This window comes from Talpa europaea (assembly GCF_964194135.1).
Source record: "Talpa europaea genome assembly, chromosome: 3".
Taxonomy (NCBI): Eukaryota; Metazoa; Chordata; class Mammalia; order Eulipotyphla; family Talpidae; genus Talpa; species Talpa europaea.
The window spans coordinates 61,326,731-61,344,975 of NC_140069.1; the positions used below are offsets into that span (position 1 = coordinate 61,326,731).

The 18,245-nt window shown below is 39.5% G+C and overlaps 1 protein-coding gene across 1 annotated transcript in view; it reads right to left on the reverse strand.

Moving 5' to 3' along the window:
• Positions 1–2,742: 2,742 nt before the first annotated feature.
• Positions 2,743–18,245, reverse strand: part of XKR4 (XK related 4) — a 421,855-nt gene continuing 406,352 nt past the window's right edge. The window contains exon 3 of the mRNA XM_084230333.1: positions 2,743–3,779. Within this exon, the coding sequence (XP_084086459.1) occupies positions 2,833–3,779 (947 nt within the window). The 3' untranslated portion in view covers positions 2,743–2,832. The remainder of the gene's footprint in view (positions 3,780–18,245) is intronic.

Sequence of the window (18,245 nt, forward strand, 5' to 3'; positions counted from 1 at the left end):
GATATTTTTGTTTTCATAATCTTGAGAATCTTGTAATTTATAAACTAGAAGAGATGACATTTCCTTAAAAGAATTTTTGATTATCATCTTTAAGAATGTTGGATAACAGAGTATTTACAGTATTTGGGATATTACCGAAAAATGCAAGCTTTTAACACGCTCCTGACTGCATTTTCATCTCCAAGACAAAGCACATTATTTTTCACATAGCACTCATTTTGACTCTTAACATGTTAAATGAAGGATCAAGTTGAGAAATAATTTAGAACTTACATGATTGAAGAGTGATGGGGCCTGTCGGGTGTGTGTTGATTGACACTATTATACTGTACTCTGTTATTTACTCATGGAATCAAAGGTATAGTTCAACAGCATTTCAATTTCCAAAGCTCATCAATTAAAATTGTCTTGGAAATAATGAAGCTAATAACTCATGGTTCTGTACAAAAGTGAAGAATTTGCAAATATAATCATTTTTCCTTCTACAAAGGGGGTAGAATGTTTTCACCAAGTGCTGACAAGAAGAGTGTCTTCCTGGGCCTTTATTGGTGACTAGGTAATCTTTTCACATCCGAACAAAGATTATTATTTTTTAGTGGAAATCTTGCTTGGAGGATCAAATCATGGAGTACTAAGAAAGTACGTGTACTGATAAAAATCATTAAATTTTAAACATTGCTTTGGGGCTTTGTACCAAGAGAAGTCCTAGGTTGAGCCCTCTGTCATTTCCTGTGGATGTCATCATGGGGACAGCAGTCTTTGTGTGACACATCCATTATAGGTGGTGTCTATGGAACGTGGCTATTTTAAATGATTTGGACAGTCCAGATAACTGAATAATTAAGTTAAACTGATTTTTCTTTTCTTTTTCTTTCTTTCTTTCTTTCTTTTTTATTTTTAAAGCAACTTGACTATCATTTAATCTATCAGTTGGGTTATTATAAAACCAGGGAAGGAAATTTAAGACATCTTCCACTGTGGTCAGGTTTGTCATTATGGATGGATGAAAGTTATCATTTACATTTTTGATTTCCTGGGAAACATTGGCCAGTCTTGACAAGCCCTTTCTAGTTAAGCTGAATCTCTTGTCACCTGATATTCTGATAGCACCCCTGGCCAGGTTCCTGGGGGCACCAACATTGCAAAGTAGTGATCTTGCAAGACAAAAGTGTTCTTAATCTGCAGTGGCAGGCTGATGGAATTTGCAGACCAGTTTCTGACATCCCAAGTAATTATGACGCTTAAAGTATTTTAAACGATTTCAGGTCTATAAAAAAAGTGATGATGCCTATATGTATACCCTATATATTTTATTACAAAAATATTGAAATAATCCATGAGTTATTCCACTCTGCACCAACTATAAAAAAATACTATCAAAGTTTGACCGGCACTTTTAATGCAACAAAAAGCACCATGACCGAGGACACTGGGAACAGAAAGCGGGGACTTTTACTTGCTGTACGGAGGAGGTATTTAAAACCCAGAAGCTTGTTGTAAGAGTACGACTTTACAAATGATACAAATACAGATCTTATTTGGATCTACTGAGAAGCCCTCAACCAGTTCAAAAGGTTTTCTTATAGTATATTCACTGCATTTGTCTGCTCATACTTACTAAAAAGTGTCCCCAAACCTCTAAAAGTCACATCACTTTGACCTTGGATGGGAGAGGGGGGTAAAAGTCTGTACACAGCGGATTGTTCATTCTGGCATCTACTTTTGTGGGGCTGGCGCCACTCGTTCTCAGTTGACGGGCCTTCCCTGTTAGTCCTGTGGTGGGACGGTGTTTGGCACTAGAAAGGTGTGACGTGACTTGTTTTGGAATCCGCCTGCCTGCGATGGCGCAGCCAGGCAACCCTGGACCTGCAAAGTCCAGTTACAGCCCATTCCTCCCCCGCCGCTCCACTCGGCGCTTCGGTTCCACTGTCAGCTGCACAGGCCAGGAAATCATCTTGCCTTTTTCCCCACTTCCTCTTTGTATCTTTATTACAGTTTTGCAATTGAATACTGAATCACGATTATCATTTAATTTACGTCACTAAGTTATCAAGCTCCTTGGTCTTCTCAAAAGTCACACATGTGCTGCATAGGATTTCTGTCAATGGATGTTCTCAACTTTAAGAGGGAAAACAAAACCAAAACAAAACAAAAAACCAAATCTGTGTCAAAAACTTATCATCCTATCAATTCTAATACACGTGTAAACAAACTTGAGTTTGCTGTCCATTGACTAGGTAGGCTTTTCACACATGGTATGGGTTTCAAAATGAAAAAAATAATTTATCCATTCTCTTCTAACTAGTACTACTCTTTTCCTGCAGTCTTGAGGGATACAGTCCCTCTCTTTATTTTCCTGTGGGAATTAGAACTTTGCATCAAGAGAAATCACCTAAACTATTTGGTGATGTGTGTGTGTGTATGTGTGTGTGTTCATGTGTGTACACATATTCAGATGTGTGCATGACTGAATATATTTTTATGCAAACATCAGTTAACTCCATCAAAACACCCTTTTGATTGGAGGCAACATTTTCTGTAACAATGGTGACCCTCTGGTGGATGTGCTGAAAGACTGTGCAGGAAGAATTGGTAGCAACGAGGAGTCCTATGAAGCTGGCATGTTCCCTTCAGGTGGAGTGGGACACTTTCATCTATATTTTGAAAGGAGACCAGCAGTAGGCAGTCAAACAATATCATGGTCAATAATATCAAGGTCAGACTAAGGACATTACAGCTCGTGGCCCTACTCTAGGACGAAGATTCTTTATTGCCACAGCTCTGCTGTCACCCCTTCGTGTGGAGGTTGTGGCTGCTCCAAGTCCTTTTATTTTATAAAGTGGTTTCATATTCCAACCGCTCCTGAATCAGGGCGTCATCCTTGTACTGCAGCCTTGGAGGAGACGGGGAACATTCAAAGGCTAAAATGGCCTTTCGTAGACTTCGGTCCAAAACATGTCTCTCCCATGCTGGGTACCTATTCCTGAATAGGTCAATTTTAATGACAGATTCTTCAATCCGTGGTGGGCGAGATGATGGAGTGGATGGAGCAGTGGGCCTCACCTGAAAAACAGGTACACACCCATCTCGCTCTGCAAATTTCTGGTCACGTTCACTGACAACACTGCGGTTGTTGGAGATGGACCTTAGAGTGCTTGTGGCCACTTCTGGAGGCAGAGTAAAGGCAGCGGCGGGATCCTCGCAAGCACAACTTGGTGACTGCCCGAATCTGGGTCCATTGGGGTGAAAAAAGGCATAATACATCAGCATAAAAACAACGCCAGTTAAGAAGCTACTGAACACCACACACAGAGCTGGGATGGCAAATGCATCTGCAATCTGGGGAGACTTGTAGAGGTACCAGAGGGCACTCAAGGCTGTATTTTCCAAAAGGATCACAAAGTAGTAAATGAAGAGTCTGCAGCGTGTCCTGCCTTCTTTGACATTGAACCAGCTGAAGATGTAGATGATTCCCACTACCATGTCGAACACAATCTCCTCCCATTTGGTGATGCAGAATTCTGTCTCACAGTGGACGATCCAGAAGGTCATGATGCACCAGTGAAGGACAATGAAGATCCCAAAGTACAGCTGGAAAACCGAGGCAAAGAGGGCAAAGGTGATAACCCTGGCAGCAATGGTGAAGAAGTGCCAGCAGAACTGGATGACGACGGCCATGTAACTGATGGGTTTCTTGTCATCTCGAGAGTCCCGGAGGGCCTTCTGGTAAGAGGCCAAGGCCCAAGCCAAAGACACAAGAGAGGCTGCTGCTGTGAAACCTACAAAGGCAAAACAGGAAGACATTCTGTCAGTGTTGTCCCCTGGAATAAGTCATGTGCAATTGGGGACAGGAATGGGCTTGCTTTGACTCCAGCAAAGCTCTTAGTTTATTTTTGAGCTGAACCAAACATTCAGATGGGGGTCCAAGCATCAGCCCTCTATGATATCCCACGCAGACAGAGAAGTCATGAAGCTAATGGGAATGCCAGTCAAAACTGGGTAGTGGGGGGAGGTCTGGGATCTAGGGAAGGGGTTCTACTTAACTTTCAAATTATGTTTTGTTTAAATAAATAGATGGAGGAGGTAGTTTTACATAGGACAGAAATATCGACTGGATTGCTGGGTTGTTGGTTCAACTTTGCCACTTATAATCTGCCTGACTTTGGAAAATCATTTATTTATTTATTTATTTTTAAAGATTTATTTATTTATGCATTCAAGAACTGGGGTGTAAACCAGAGGTGCGGGAGGTTAAAGGATTCACCAGAGAGGGTGGGGAGCAGAATAGGAGGATCTACTGAAATACACTGCTGAGAGGAGCAGCGGGCAAGCAGGAGAGGTCTGCTGGCCATGCGGGTTGCTCCCTGGCCAGCCAGGGATAGAACTTGTGTTGCAGTGGCTGACAATAGCTTGATAGTGCTGTCTTAAACCTCTGCGCCACCAGGGAGGCCCCTGGACAATCATTTAAATGGATTTTCTTGTTTATAAAATGGGTCATCTCCAAGATTCCTTGTCAGCTTTGAGATCCTATGATTGCGAGGGACAAATAATCACAGGAAACTTGAGGGAGTATCTGGTTTACCTTTGAGCTTTTAACCAAGAATAAATGTAGTTTATTCACAAAAGAAAATTTACTCTTTCTTAAAAACAGGTATAGGAGTCACAAAATACTCTTGGCAATGTTTCTTGGGATAAATGGTGTGTACTTTGTCCTAATGTAGTCCAGGACCCTTCCAACAGCTTTGATCTGTTCCTTACTGCCTTTCACTTGGAAGAAGAAATGTCTGTTCACTGTCACTTATCTCTTACCCTTTCATAAAGATTGTGCAGAAATCATTTTGCAACCACTTCTCATCATTTTATAAAACCAATATGCTTCCAACCTTTAAAAGTCATTTCTATTACTTTCTTTGAATCTCACTCCATCAGCTTTGTTTGACACATTATCACTATGGATCAGACATGGATAGGGCTCACCTAAAAGACACACTGGTATCCTGTGTGAGAGTTCTTTTGGGGCATTCCACTTTGTCACTGAAATGTTATGTCAATCTGTATCATAGCTGGTTTACATAATGGGCCATTCTGGACTTACCAAGACAAAGAATGGTTGTATTTTAAAGTTCATTTGGCTTTTCTTCAACAGAAATTTTAGAACAGCAACCAAGCCATGTCATAGTCTTTCTCCCTTTTCGGGCATAATAAGAGGGGGGATTTGCAATTTTCTTTTCATATTTTGATAGAGAAAAATTATTATCTGTAATCCTTGAAAATTGAATTAAAGAAGTATCTTGTGGTAAAGAGTCACTAATTGATAGAAAAAATATTCAATCTCATTTCTTACATTGTACTGAGTTAGGTGAACTCACAGATACCATTATTGGTAAAGAAATAGCCAGTAGTCATTTCTGATGTCAATTGTTAATAAAGCAGCAAATACCCACTCTAGACTTCATCTTTTTCTGCCCAGCACAATAATCTATCATTACCACAATTCTCGGGTCATTGTGGCAATATTTCTATGTCAGTTAGAGAGCAGTACACAAAGGAGCTTATAATAATATATTTTCTATGTGATGGAAAAGATCTTCACTAAGTATAGAGCAAATTCAGATGAGAAAAGAGAGGGAAGGAGGAAAAGATTAAAAAAAAAAGAAAGAGGTGAGCTTTACCTGTTAAAAGACCAAACAAGCACTAGGGGAAAGGGCCAGCACCACCTCAGACTCTAGGTAAAGTCCTTTCAGTCCCCATGCCTGCTCCCTGTAAGAGCCCATGCTAGTGTGAGGGGGAGACCCTCGCCCAAGAGAAAACCAACTATAGTAGCACAGCCCTGTAGCAAATAATGAGAAAAACAAACAAACAAACAAACAAAAAAATATAACAAATCGTCAGATGAGTCCTCAGGGGAATAATACATCACACAGAGAGAACAGATTTTCAAAACCTAAACAGAAAGACAATGATGATAGGTTCTTCCTATCAGGCACATAATTCAAAATTGTCATGATAAAGAAATTCAGGGACAGAAGAAAAATAAGAAAATGCAGAAAAACAAGTTTAGAAATAAAATCAATGAACAGAACATTAAAATTGATACTTTAAATAAGAAAATAGGGCCTCCCCTGGTGGCACAGCGGTTGAGTGCTGGGTTGTAAAGCTGCCCACCGCCTCTGCAGTGCCAGTTCGATCCCCAGCCACTGGTGCGCAGACCTCGCTGCCGCCCGCTGCTCCCCTCAGCAGTGTACTTTGTCAGTCCGCCTGCTCTGCTCTCCCCTATGACTCTGGTGAGTCATAGCACCAGTCAAGCACCTCCGGCGCTTCTGACTGTACCCAGTGCTTGAATATATATATATTTTTTAATAGAGGCATGTTTTCTTTCTTTCTTTGTTTGTTTGTTTGTTTATACATGCACTGGGTACAGTCAGAAGCGCGGGAGGGTGAGAGAATTCACCAGAGCCAGAGCGGGGAGCAGAGCAGGCAGAAGGACCGAAGTACACTGCTGAGGGGAGCAGCAGGCGGCAGGAGAGGTCCGCGCGCCATGTGGGACCCTCCTCCGGTGGCCGGGGAGCAGCCGGGGATCGAACCGGCGCCGCAGAGGCTGTGGGCAGCTTCGCAACCCAGCGCTCAACCGCTGCGCCACCGGGGAGGCCCCCCAGTGCTTGTATAAATAAATAAATAAATAAATAAATAAATAAATAAATAAATATTTTTTAAAAAAGAATAAATAAGAAAATAATAGAGATACAAGATATAGTAAGGTTAATAGAGGAGATGAAAAATTCTGGAGAAAGCTATGGAAATAGAATAAACCAAATGGAAGGAAAAATTGGTGATCTTGAAGATGGCAATGAAAAAGGAAAATCCAGGCAGAAAGAGAAATGAAGTAAAGACAAAATGAAGACATACTTCAAAGATTATTAGACTCCAGGAAGAAAGCAGATTTAATAACAATGGGTATTCTGGGGTGGGGGAGGAAAAAGAAAGGAACATATTACTAAAAAGAAATAATAGAGGAAAACTTCCTGAACCCGGAGAAAGAATCGAATATAGAAATCCATGCAGCACAAACAACATGAGGGTACCTAGATAAAATTAGGCATACAGCATGGCATACAATAGCAAAAATTCCAAGAGTTCAAAACAAAGAAAGAATATTAAAGCTTGTGAGAGGGAAGAAGCAGATAATCTACAAAGGATCTCTAATCAGCTAACATTGGACTCTAAAGAAACACTTTGGGGGGGCTCCCTTGGTGCCGCAGTGGTTGAGCGCTGGGCTGCGAGGCTGCCCGCAGCCTCTGTAGCACTGGTTCCTTCCCTGGCCGCAGGCGAGAGTCCCACCAAAAAAAAAAAAAAAAAAAAAAAAAAAAACACCACTATGGGCATACATAACTACAAAAGAAAACAGGCAAATAGGGCCTCCCCGGTGGCGCCGCAGTTGAGCGCTGGGTTGCGAAGCTGCCCTTGGCCTCTGCAGCGCCGGTTCGATCCCCGGCTGCTCCCCGGCCACCAGAGGAGGGTCCCACATGGCGCGCAGACCTCTCCTGCCGCCCGCTGCTCCCCTCAGCAGTGTACTTCGGTCCTTCTGCCTGCTCTGCTCCCCGCTCTGGCTCTGGTGAATTCTCTCACCCTCCCGCGCTTCTGACTGTACCCAGTGCTTGCATAAATAAATAAATCTTTTTAAAAAAAAAAAAAGAAAACAGGCAAATGAAAAATTGTTTGTCATCACTTATCACCAGGGAAATGCAAATCAAATTCACAATGAGATACTACCTCACACTACTGAATATGGTCCTTATTGAAAAGTCCAGAAACAAGTGCTGGTGAGAGTGTGGAGGCAGGGGAGCCCTTCTACACTGTTAGTAGTAATGTAGACTGGTCCAGTCCCTATGGAAAGCGGTATGGCTATTTCTCAATAGATTAAAAATGGATATGCCATATGATTCATTAATACCACTGTTAGTTATCTGCCTAAAGAATTCAAAAACATTAGTGTGAAAGGAAATCTGTATCCCCATGTTTACTGCTGCACTATTTACTACAACCAAGCTATGGAAACAACCTAAGTACAGATGAGTGGAACAGACACACACACACACACACACACATGCACACGCACACACACAATATATATACAATGGAATATCACTCAGTCATCAATAAAGATAAACTTATGCCATTTGTGGCAATGTGGATGGAGCTGGAAGGGATTATGCTAAGTGAAATAAGTCAGAAGATGAAAGACACACACAGGTTGGTGTCACGTACATGTGGACTATAGAGAAATCAAACAAAAGATCAAATAAAGACAAGTCTAAAAACTAACCCTTGAAAACAGACTATAGAACTGAAACATACAGCAGGGAAGGGGGCAGGAGGAACAAAGTAGGAAGGAAGCATAGTGGTCTATGGGTGGAAGAGGGTGAATTGGTGTTGGATGCACTATGGTAAATACACCTGAAGTGGGGGAGTCTTCTACTTCCCCAATGCCACCAATAATGTAAGCCAAAAGTTACTTCAACAACAAATAAAATATAACAATTTAAAAAAGAAGAAATAAAGTAGGACATTTATATAAGTGATGGAATAATGACTATGCAAATGGCATACTTATTATCACTTAGGACAAAAGATTGTGCTATTTTAATTTCAATATCTTTATGTGTACAGAAGCTGTTCATTTCTCCCTCCTTTTCTGTACAACTTGCATTGGTATGGATTGCTTCTTGAATAGACCATGTGATCCTTATGCCTTTAAGCTGTACCGAACGCAGATTCTTTGCTGGAATGTCGCTCCTTTTTCATAGGTGGGGCATCATTTACAGTGGCACTGAAGCACAGCGCCACTTTCAGGATGATGATACATTATTCGTCAGACTTGAGCAAACAAAAACATGCGTGAGTGGCCTAGAGCAGAGTATCTATTTACACAGACATTATTAAAAGCTGTTTTTCAATGCAGAAAAAAACAAAAATTAAAACCTTTACATATACACATCATGAAATGATCTGTTGTCATATTTAAAAGAATTAGAAAATTAACCTAGTTCATATTCCCTTATAATCTTCAATGCTTTTCTTGCATGCCCTAAGAAAGTAGTTCAGCTTGTTTTTGATAATGTAGAAACTTAAGACAATATTCTGGCAGTAGAAAAATGATTTCCTAATAGCTTTGTTTTCTATGTATCTTACAATTGAAAATCTCTGTATATCAAAGGCAAATTTCATGTGCATCATAACTATTCTCTTTATGAACTCTCTGCTTAGCAACAATTAGAATTTCCTTTGTTCATTTGATCCTGATTTTCTTTTTTTTCTGCTGAGCAACTACTTTTTATAAGACAATTATACACCTGAAGAGAAAATATGGGGCCATTTTAGAGTTATTCCTCATTACAAAGTCACACCTGCCATGAAAGTTTTAGTTGTTTCGGCTTTTACAAAAATACTATCAGCTCAATTGTTTCAAATGCCAAGAAAAATTCCTTCTGCAAGGTTCTGCATTGTTAGAAAAGAATTCTCTGGAACTTCTGGTATATGGTGACACAGTGGTGGAACACATAACCCTAAGCATTACTTTAGCTAACAATATATATTTTAACTTTTCATTTGAAAATAATTTCAAACTTACAGAAAAATTGCAAGAATAAAAAAAAATCAAACACCTGTATGCTCTTTGCCCATATTGTCATTTGACCTCATTTGTTTTATTATTGCCTTCCCTTCCCACCCCAACCATTTGAAAGTAAATTTCACATATCCTGGCTGCTATATTCTGAACGTTTGTGTTCCCACTTTTCATATTTTGAAGTCCTAACCCCTAATGGTGATACTATATTTGTAGTTGGAGATCTTTCAGAGGTGGAACCCTCTGAAAGGGATTAGTGCTCTTATAAATGAAAGAGGCTCCCTATTGTTCTCCAGCCCCTTCTGTTACAGAGCAACCCCAATATAAAACGGGTTGCCTGACTGTGGGTCCTCACCTGTGCGCTTAAAGGGGACTTATTAATGCTAAACTGCCAACACACACACAGGTTGAGAAAAGGTTTATTTATAAGTGAAGGGGAAATGGGGAAATGAATAACTCGGAGAAAAAGAGGGCGATAAGTTTGTAAATGCATCCTTCCTGTTCCATCTACCTGCTGAGACCAAACACAGCCTGGCCAAGAGCACCAGTCAAGAGAGTTGTCCCCATGCACACGTCCAGTTAAATACCCAAACAGAGAAAATGGCTGCCTAACTCCTCCCTTAGGTCCTCGCAACCTCCCTTTGGGGATCATGGGAATTGTAGTTCCCAGTGTCTTGATGGAGTGGGGGTGGCATCTACAAAGCCTGTATGGAGTTTGTGCAGGACATCCTTTCCCCCTAAGACTTCCACTATGCAAGAATATATGAAGTCTTCCACCAGGAAGAGAGTTCTTCTCAGATCATGCTGGCATCTGATCTTGGACGTCCAGCTTCCACAACTGTGTACAATAAGATTTTACTGTTTATAAACTACTCAGTCAGTGTGGTATTTTGATATAGTGGCCTGAAAGGCCTAAGAGAATGGGCCTTTACTTTAAATTACATAGGTGCCTATTATCTAAGACTAGGGATATTCTCAGAAAATCACAGTAAATTATCAACCCGAGCCAATTTAACATATATACAATATTTTTTTTTTTTGCTAATTCACCACTAATTCCAATTTCATCAAATAACTTTTAATGATGCTCATTATAGGACTTCTCCCTTTGGTACAGAATTGCATCTAGATTCAGGTATTTCACTGAGTTATCTTCAATTTGGAATATTTGCATAGACTTTATCTTTTAGGACATTACCATTTTTTAAAGAGTAAAGTATGTTATAAAAAAGAGTGTTTCTTTTGGGGTTTGTCTATTATTTCTCCATGGTTAGATTCAGATCATGCATCCCACGTTGGAATGCTTCATAAGTGACACTGAACATCTCACCCCCTCAACACCATTAAAATACAAAAGTATAAGAATTCTTTCATCAGTCCCAGGAAGTATATGATGTGTCTGTCAGTATATTCAAAATAACAAATAGCATCTCATGCATTAAAAACTTCACCCTAAAATCAAACTGTGAGAATAGAGACAGAGGATTCAGTGGGATCACACTATTAAAATATTAAAACAGATGGTAAGACCTGAGAGGTTGCCTCATGCAGCAGTCTCATTTCATAGAAAGGAAACTTGAGTCTCACTTTGAGAGGTTAAATGATGTACTTTCCTTTCCCTCTCTTATCTGTGATGAAAATTGTCTCTTGCTACAGGGAGAAAGGACCCTATCAGCTACCTCTCTCCAAGAGCTCCTTCCTCAGGGATTACAAATGTGTAACAAGCCTCATTTTATCCCAAGAATAGTCCTTCACTTGATTTTATCTCTCTCCTTTAGTTCAGATTTGTCTCTCCTTTGTGATCCCTCCAATTCATTCTCTCTTATTACCACATTTTTTTAAAAATTGGGGTAAAATTGTATATGTTTAAGGAGTAAAGGTTTTTATCTGCTTATACTTCAGATGTTGGCATTGCTCAGCTTGCTGCCCCGGTCTTTTTCCCTTTCCAGCCTCTCCAAGCAATTCCATGTATTCTGATGCCTTGAATCGTCACCTCTAATTCAGCAAATACCCATCCCCACTGCTAGCCATTTCAAGCTCCGGAGCTGTGTGTCTGTTCACTTGACCCCTCAAGCTTACCGTCAAAACATGCCCTATGTCCACATCTTCAAGTACCTGGAAGCAATCTGGTGTGAAATGACATTTGCTTTCTCATGGAAAGAAGACTATTTGTCTTCTCTTCAGCCCCCTGTTGTTAGTGTAATACATTTCTCAGAATGAGAAGGAACATAAATTTCCAAATAGGCTGCCACAGTTCCAGGAAGTTGGTTTGGTGTTCAACTTGACTGAAATACCATTTTACAAAGCCACCCAAATCCAAGTGTTCACAATTTGATAGACTGTATCTGAAGGGGTCTAGAATAAACCCCTGTAGAAAAAAAAAATATTTTGAGTTGAAGGCATTTAAATTCATGAAATCTTTTATCTGCCTAAGAGCAGAACCTCTCAAAGAACTTAATTGTTACAAATCATCTTCCAGGGAGTAACTCTAATATTCTTTCTTAGGAAAGAAATTGGCAATATACCCATAAGACATTGTGACAAAACTATCATGTCTCTCCCATCTACTCGGAGTCCTTTATCTTTTCAAAAGGTCTTTTTCCCCCCATAAATGGCCTTTCTCCCACTTCTAAGAGGTTATTCTTTCAGAGGTTTCTCTCCCCTCTTAAGATGGTATAAAAATACTCAGTTCTAACCATCTCCTTGAATGACATTTGTTTGTGAACTCCTGTGCACACATATGTATTTCTTATAAGTATGTTTGGTATGTTTGTAATTATATATGTGTGTATGTACTTTCCTTTCCCTCACTTACCTGTGATGAAACATATATGTATGTTTGTACTTCGTATATGTATGTTTTTGTCTTGCTAATCTATATTTTGCCAATTTAATTCCCAGACCTTCAATTATTTAACCTAAGAGGATAGAGGGAAACTTTTTCCTCCCAAAAAACAATTGTCACCGAACTGATCTAGCTGTTTTGATTTTGCTTTTTCTCTACTCTATAACCCAAACAATTGATATCCCTTTGAATAAATAAATGAACATAAAGTCTGAATGACAGTTTATGCCAACATTTTGAGCTGATTATCTCTTTCTATCTATCTAAATATATCTATTTACTATCTATCTATCTATCTATCTATCTATCTATCTATCTATCTATCTTATCTATCTACATATCTATCCAATTTTGGGATAAAGACTGGTAAGGGATATAACACTCTTGGAAACATTATAATGCAAGATTTTTTATTTTAAAACTTTTACTGATAATACCTCCATGAATGGAAAGCACCATTTTCCCCGGCCCCACTTACACGTGGCCACCTCGGATCACAAGTCTCAGTATGCCATGAATCAGATTTCCTGAGTGGAGGAGCTCTGGGACAAGGAGTGGAGCTGAGCAGCTATGTGAACCTATAGAAAATGGAAGCCAGGTGGTCCCACCCTGGCTGAGTTTTGGCTCCAACTTGCACGCTGGTACTTGGGGGAAGGAGGTATTTGGGGGAAGACACATGGAGAAGAGACATGTAGGGATACTTGGAGGAGAGACTTGAAAAAGAAGATATGTGGATGGGATGAGAGACCAATGGGGAGGCTGTTGTTGGTCCTTGAAAGATAATGGCAGCTGTTATGTTGGTTTCATGTTGGTGTAATTTGATATGGTGTATTTTGTATTTTCTCTCTCTCTTTCTGTCCAAATTCTGTGGGACCTGCCTAACCCTTTACTTGTGGTTCCTTGCCAAAAGATACTTTAGTCTAAGGTACTTTAGACTTGGCAAGGTTGCAAGTCTCAGGGGTCCTACTTTGAGCAAAGCTTGTTTGATTGGGCAATTGCCAGTGAGGTGATGGGTAATATTTAGAGTTTGCTGTTATTTGTAATCCTTTTTTTTCATCTCCCTTTTCACATACCAATTCTTTTAAAAATCTTTTACACTAAAAGTCTGCTTTCTTTGTCTTTGTGCATGTGGATGATTAGATCCCTCTTAGAGCATCCACCCCTTAACAGTTTGTGGGTCCCTGGCTATTGATACCCTTGGCCACAGGCTAACAAAACCTCTGGACTAGGAGGGAGCTTCCTCTAACTTCTCAGGTCGGTGCATTTAAAGTTTAATATCCACTTCTTAGTGACTTAGAGATTAGTTTCTTAGAAGAAAGACTGAGATAATTGTCCATTTTTAATAGTTTTTTTTCAGAGTACGGGTTATGAGACTAATACTAGTTTGCCAGATCTCTAGCATTTCAAAAGGAGTAGATTTCAATGTAGTCCAAAGTTACAAATTTCTTCCTTCTTTTCTTGCGGATGTCTTTTCTCATCTGGTGTTTCTCTTCCTGTCCTTTCCATCCTTCCCTTCTTTTCCTTCTATCTTTTGGCCTCTCCTCCTCTCTTGCTTTGCCTCTGCCCTCACTCTTTTTCTCTATTCCCTCCTCTCATTGAACATATCATGAAATAAAATTATTATTAAAAAGAGTTTCTTCAATGAAATAAATTTGGTGCTGTCCAAACTAACTTCACAATTGTTCCTAACACTTAAATCAAGAAAGGAAGTTACTTTAATTAGATGTCAATGGTGTGCTGTAATTACTCTTCTCCTGCCTCTGCTCTGAATCTTATGATTTGGCTCCAAATTCAGAATTGCTTGAAAGGATACCCACAGCTCCTATTAAAAGGACTAATTATCACTAACCTCTGTTTTGATCACAAGTAACTTGCTTTCCTATAATCTTTCTCTAATTTGGATCTAAACGCAATCTTAATGAGAAAGGCAGAGAATTCTTTATATTTTATTTAGGATCATAGAAAAGAATAGAGTTAGATTGATGAGGGTTGGAAGCAAAAGCTCTATCATCTCAATTTAAACATCATTTCTTCTAGGAAATAATGGATAGGGAATAGCATGGGATATAAGATATTTTTAGATATTATGATCCAAGAGATCTTTGCACTTTTGAAACCTCTAGTCTAGGAGTGGGCTGCTTCTGGTCTCCGAATGTAAATTAGTTCTCTCCATGAGCATGTTTTCATATCAATAACCCCTCCTTTTCCTTCAGAGCACTTATCCCAGTTTAAAATTATATTCCATTTTGCACTTGCTTAATTATTGTGTTTCTTACTTGAACAAAATAAGGACAAGTACCTGTCTTGTTTACCATTCTGCTCTTAGTGCCTTGCACAGTATTTGGCAAATATGAAGAACTAATACTTAGAGAGAAAGAAAAGAAGGGAGGGAGGGAGGGGGAGGGGAGGGAAAGGAGGGGAGAGAGAAAGAAAGAGAGAGAGAGAGAGAGAGAGAGAGAGAGAGAGAGAGAGAGAGAGAGAGAGAACTCCAGATATGTAGTATTAGAACCACAGGAAGAATGAGATGTTAAAAAATGCACAATTTTTCATTGTTCTATTCCATATCTTGCAATTCCAGCTGAGTTGCAAATGCCAAAATACTGTGAAATAAAACCTCTACTTCTGTCATGTTGTTTGTGGCCTGGGTGTAAACATGAATTCCTGGAAATCTCCAGGGAATGCTTCATAGGATTGATAGTCTAATTCCCTAGATGTAGGAGGCTTGGGAATTGAACAAAGTAGTCTAATTCTTAGATTCTTCAACAAATAAAATGGCCTGTCTCTAGTCTTCTTAGTGAGGGGGCATAACAAGAGCCCTTCCTCTGAACCAGACCAAAGGTTACAGTCTCAGGTACATACCTGGTCATCGGACCATGTTTACAAACAAACTGCAGCTGGTGAGAAAGAACGAGCACACTCTCCCCACTCTCTCTCTCTCTGTCTCTCTCTCTCAACTTTTAAGTGTATTATTATATAAGGTTTTAAACATATACAAAACAGGGAGAATGAGACAATGAATGAATCTTCCATGCAGAATCAACTAAAAGGCCTCACTCAGTTCTGACATTCATCACAAGGGAAGCAACAATTTTTGTCGAGGGGGGATACCTTTTGATGCAGTCTTGAGGCTACTCCCTCTTGAATCTTCCTGCATCTACCTTTTTCTGCTAGTGACTTCATGTACTGACAGAGACAAAAGAACTGTCTGAACATTGACTTGCTGAGAGCTGATGTTTTACTGGCACATCTTGGAAAACCTGATCTGGAAGCTCTGTGGACCGCCTGTTCTCCTGTGGCTCATGTTGTCCCTGCTGCGGTCACCCTGCCATCTCTCCATTCCTTAGATGTAAATACGAGCACACTCTTCCCAGAGACAGGAAAGCTGCCTCTCTCCAGTTAGTGTTTGCTTCCTTCAATTGTTCAAGCTGAAGCATCATTCCTGTCCTTAGGAAAGTCACTCTTAACCACTAGTCTAAATCCAGTCCCCTTGCTCTATGTGCCTAAGACATCCTGCATTTGTTCTTCATGGCACACCGCTGCCCTTAATACCTATTCAGGTGCTGATGAACATGTCTCCCCAGAAGGTGTGGATGTGGGTCCCCACCATCTGCCACTCTGCTGTGAGTCAGTTTCTGAAGTGCACTGTGCATCTGTCACCAGGAGCTGCTCTCACGTTGTCTTCCTACCTACCTACCACCTCCATTGCAACATTCATAATTTCCCTTCTTTTCAACCAATTTCCCCATTCTGTCTGTCAACTTCAAGCTTTAGGAAGGAAATTAAAAGTATTTTCCCACCAATAGCTTGGGAACAGATGATTTATAATACAACCCTCCTTGGGTGGAGGCAAGCTTATCATACAGTTATCTATACATAGATAGTCTTTTGCCTCAAACAGGATGCGTTTTCCCTTAAAGATGTAGAACGTAAGCAAAACAAACAAATGTTGAATTTTAGATGACAACATAATATTGTGTTCTTGGAACAAAACTGTTTTTATAGGTTTTGTGGTGAATTTGAGGCTCATAATCATAGACATATGTAGGAGGAGGGTGCATTCACTCAGGCTCTGCTGTGTGCACAATGATGTATCACAGACTTACATTCTTTGTCTAATTTAAATTTTATGCTAAGACTTTGAAGCAAATACTGTTTTGCACACAGGAAACAGAGACCCAACTTGAACAATCTCATGTAGTTAGCAAGGAGGGCAGGCACCAGAATTCACAGCTCCAAAAAAACACAACAACACATCCGCTAAGACAATAGACTGGAATGGTCATAACACCAATAACCAGGAAAATGAGGCTCGGAAAATTGCAGAGAGTTCTTGAGTCGCTCACAATCCAAAATCATGGGATAACAACTTGGTGGATTCTAGATAATTTTGGAGGCTCATTAAAAAGTCACTTTTTCAGACATCTGACTTGTAAAGGGTTCCCTTTCTCCTGCTTTTTTAGGCTCAAAGCAGCCATATTTGTTCCCAGGTGAAAGGATTCCATTTTGGATTCACTTCACAAAATGGATCAGAAGAACAAGCACACAGGAAGAAAAACACATGTTTTTCTCTTCTTCACATTTTCTAAATTAAAACACTGTCCTTGATTTCTCTTGAGGAAAACACATTGCCCAATTTTAGTTGCCCAATGAGATCAGCAGGTCAAAAAAAGGAATATACAAATCCAGAGTGTTTTTCCATTTCTTCAGTAAATTTAGAGCTTGTCTCTTATAGATACAAAAATATTGAAACCATTTTATCTTGTAATAATTCTGATTAAAATATTTAAATGCACTAATCTATTTAGTTTTGGTAGGAATATGCATTCTTTTTGCAATTCTGTTTGAGGATTTCAACTTCTTTGTAAGGCAAATTGCAAGTCTCTTATGGCATTGATAAAGGAAACACGGAATTGAAATTAAAAAAAGTATTAATATGAGAGTAGTTGAAGACACATATTGGGAGAAATAAAGTTTCTCTCTTCTTCCTTAACAAACATGGAAATTATTTCCTTCTGATTAGGAAAAAAATCTCAGATGATTTCACATCAGTTTGTATCACTTTTAAATTTTTAATGTTTTTTATTTTTTTGTTAAATTTTCTCAAGAAGACAAATATTTGTGTGTGTGAATTTAAAAACAGCTAATACTTTCTCTAGGAAAAGAAATTATGTATATGTAAGAGAAGATGCTCCTGTTCTTTGTACAATACTAACAAATTGTATGACAAAATTTACATTAAAAATAAAATGATGATAGAAATTACTACTTGAAAGACATAAGTTATGTGAGATACCCAAATTTAAATTAAAATTTCCTTTAGAGTAAGTTTATTCCCACCCCTTTTTTTGTTTGTTTGTTAACCACCACATTCTTTTTCTTGAAGTTTTTCTCCTTTGGCTGGTATGGGTAAAGGGGGTGAAATTGAAACTATGCAAACTTGGGAAACATCATGACTTGTAGGTCCTCACCTGTGCACTTACAATTTCAAGACACTGTTCAAACACAAGAGTGTAACCACAACAAGGCTTATTTATAAGGGGAAAATTGGGAAAAAAGGAAAGAATTTCCAGGGTCACAAATAGTTGGTGTGTGCTACTCCAGAGAGTGTCTGCAGTGTCCCCTAGCCCAGACCAAATACCACTCATGAATGATGGCACTGTCCCTCCAGTGAGAGCCTGGAAGTGGTAGCACGTCATCAATAAGTGGTGGACCAGAAGCCAGCTCCTGGTGGCAACTGGAGGTGACCATAGGTGGTGCTGCAAGGGGGCACTGCAG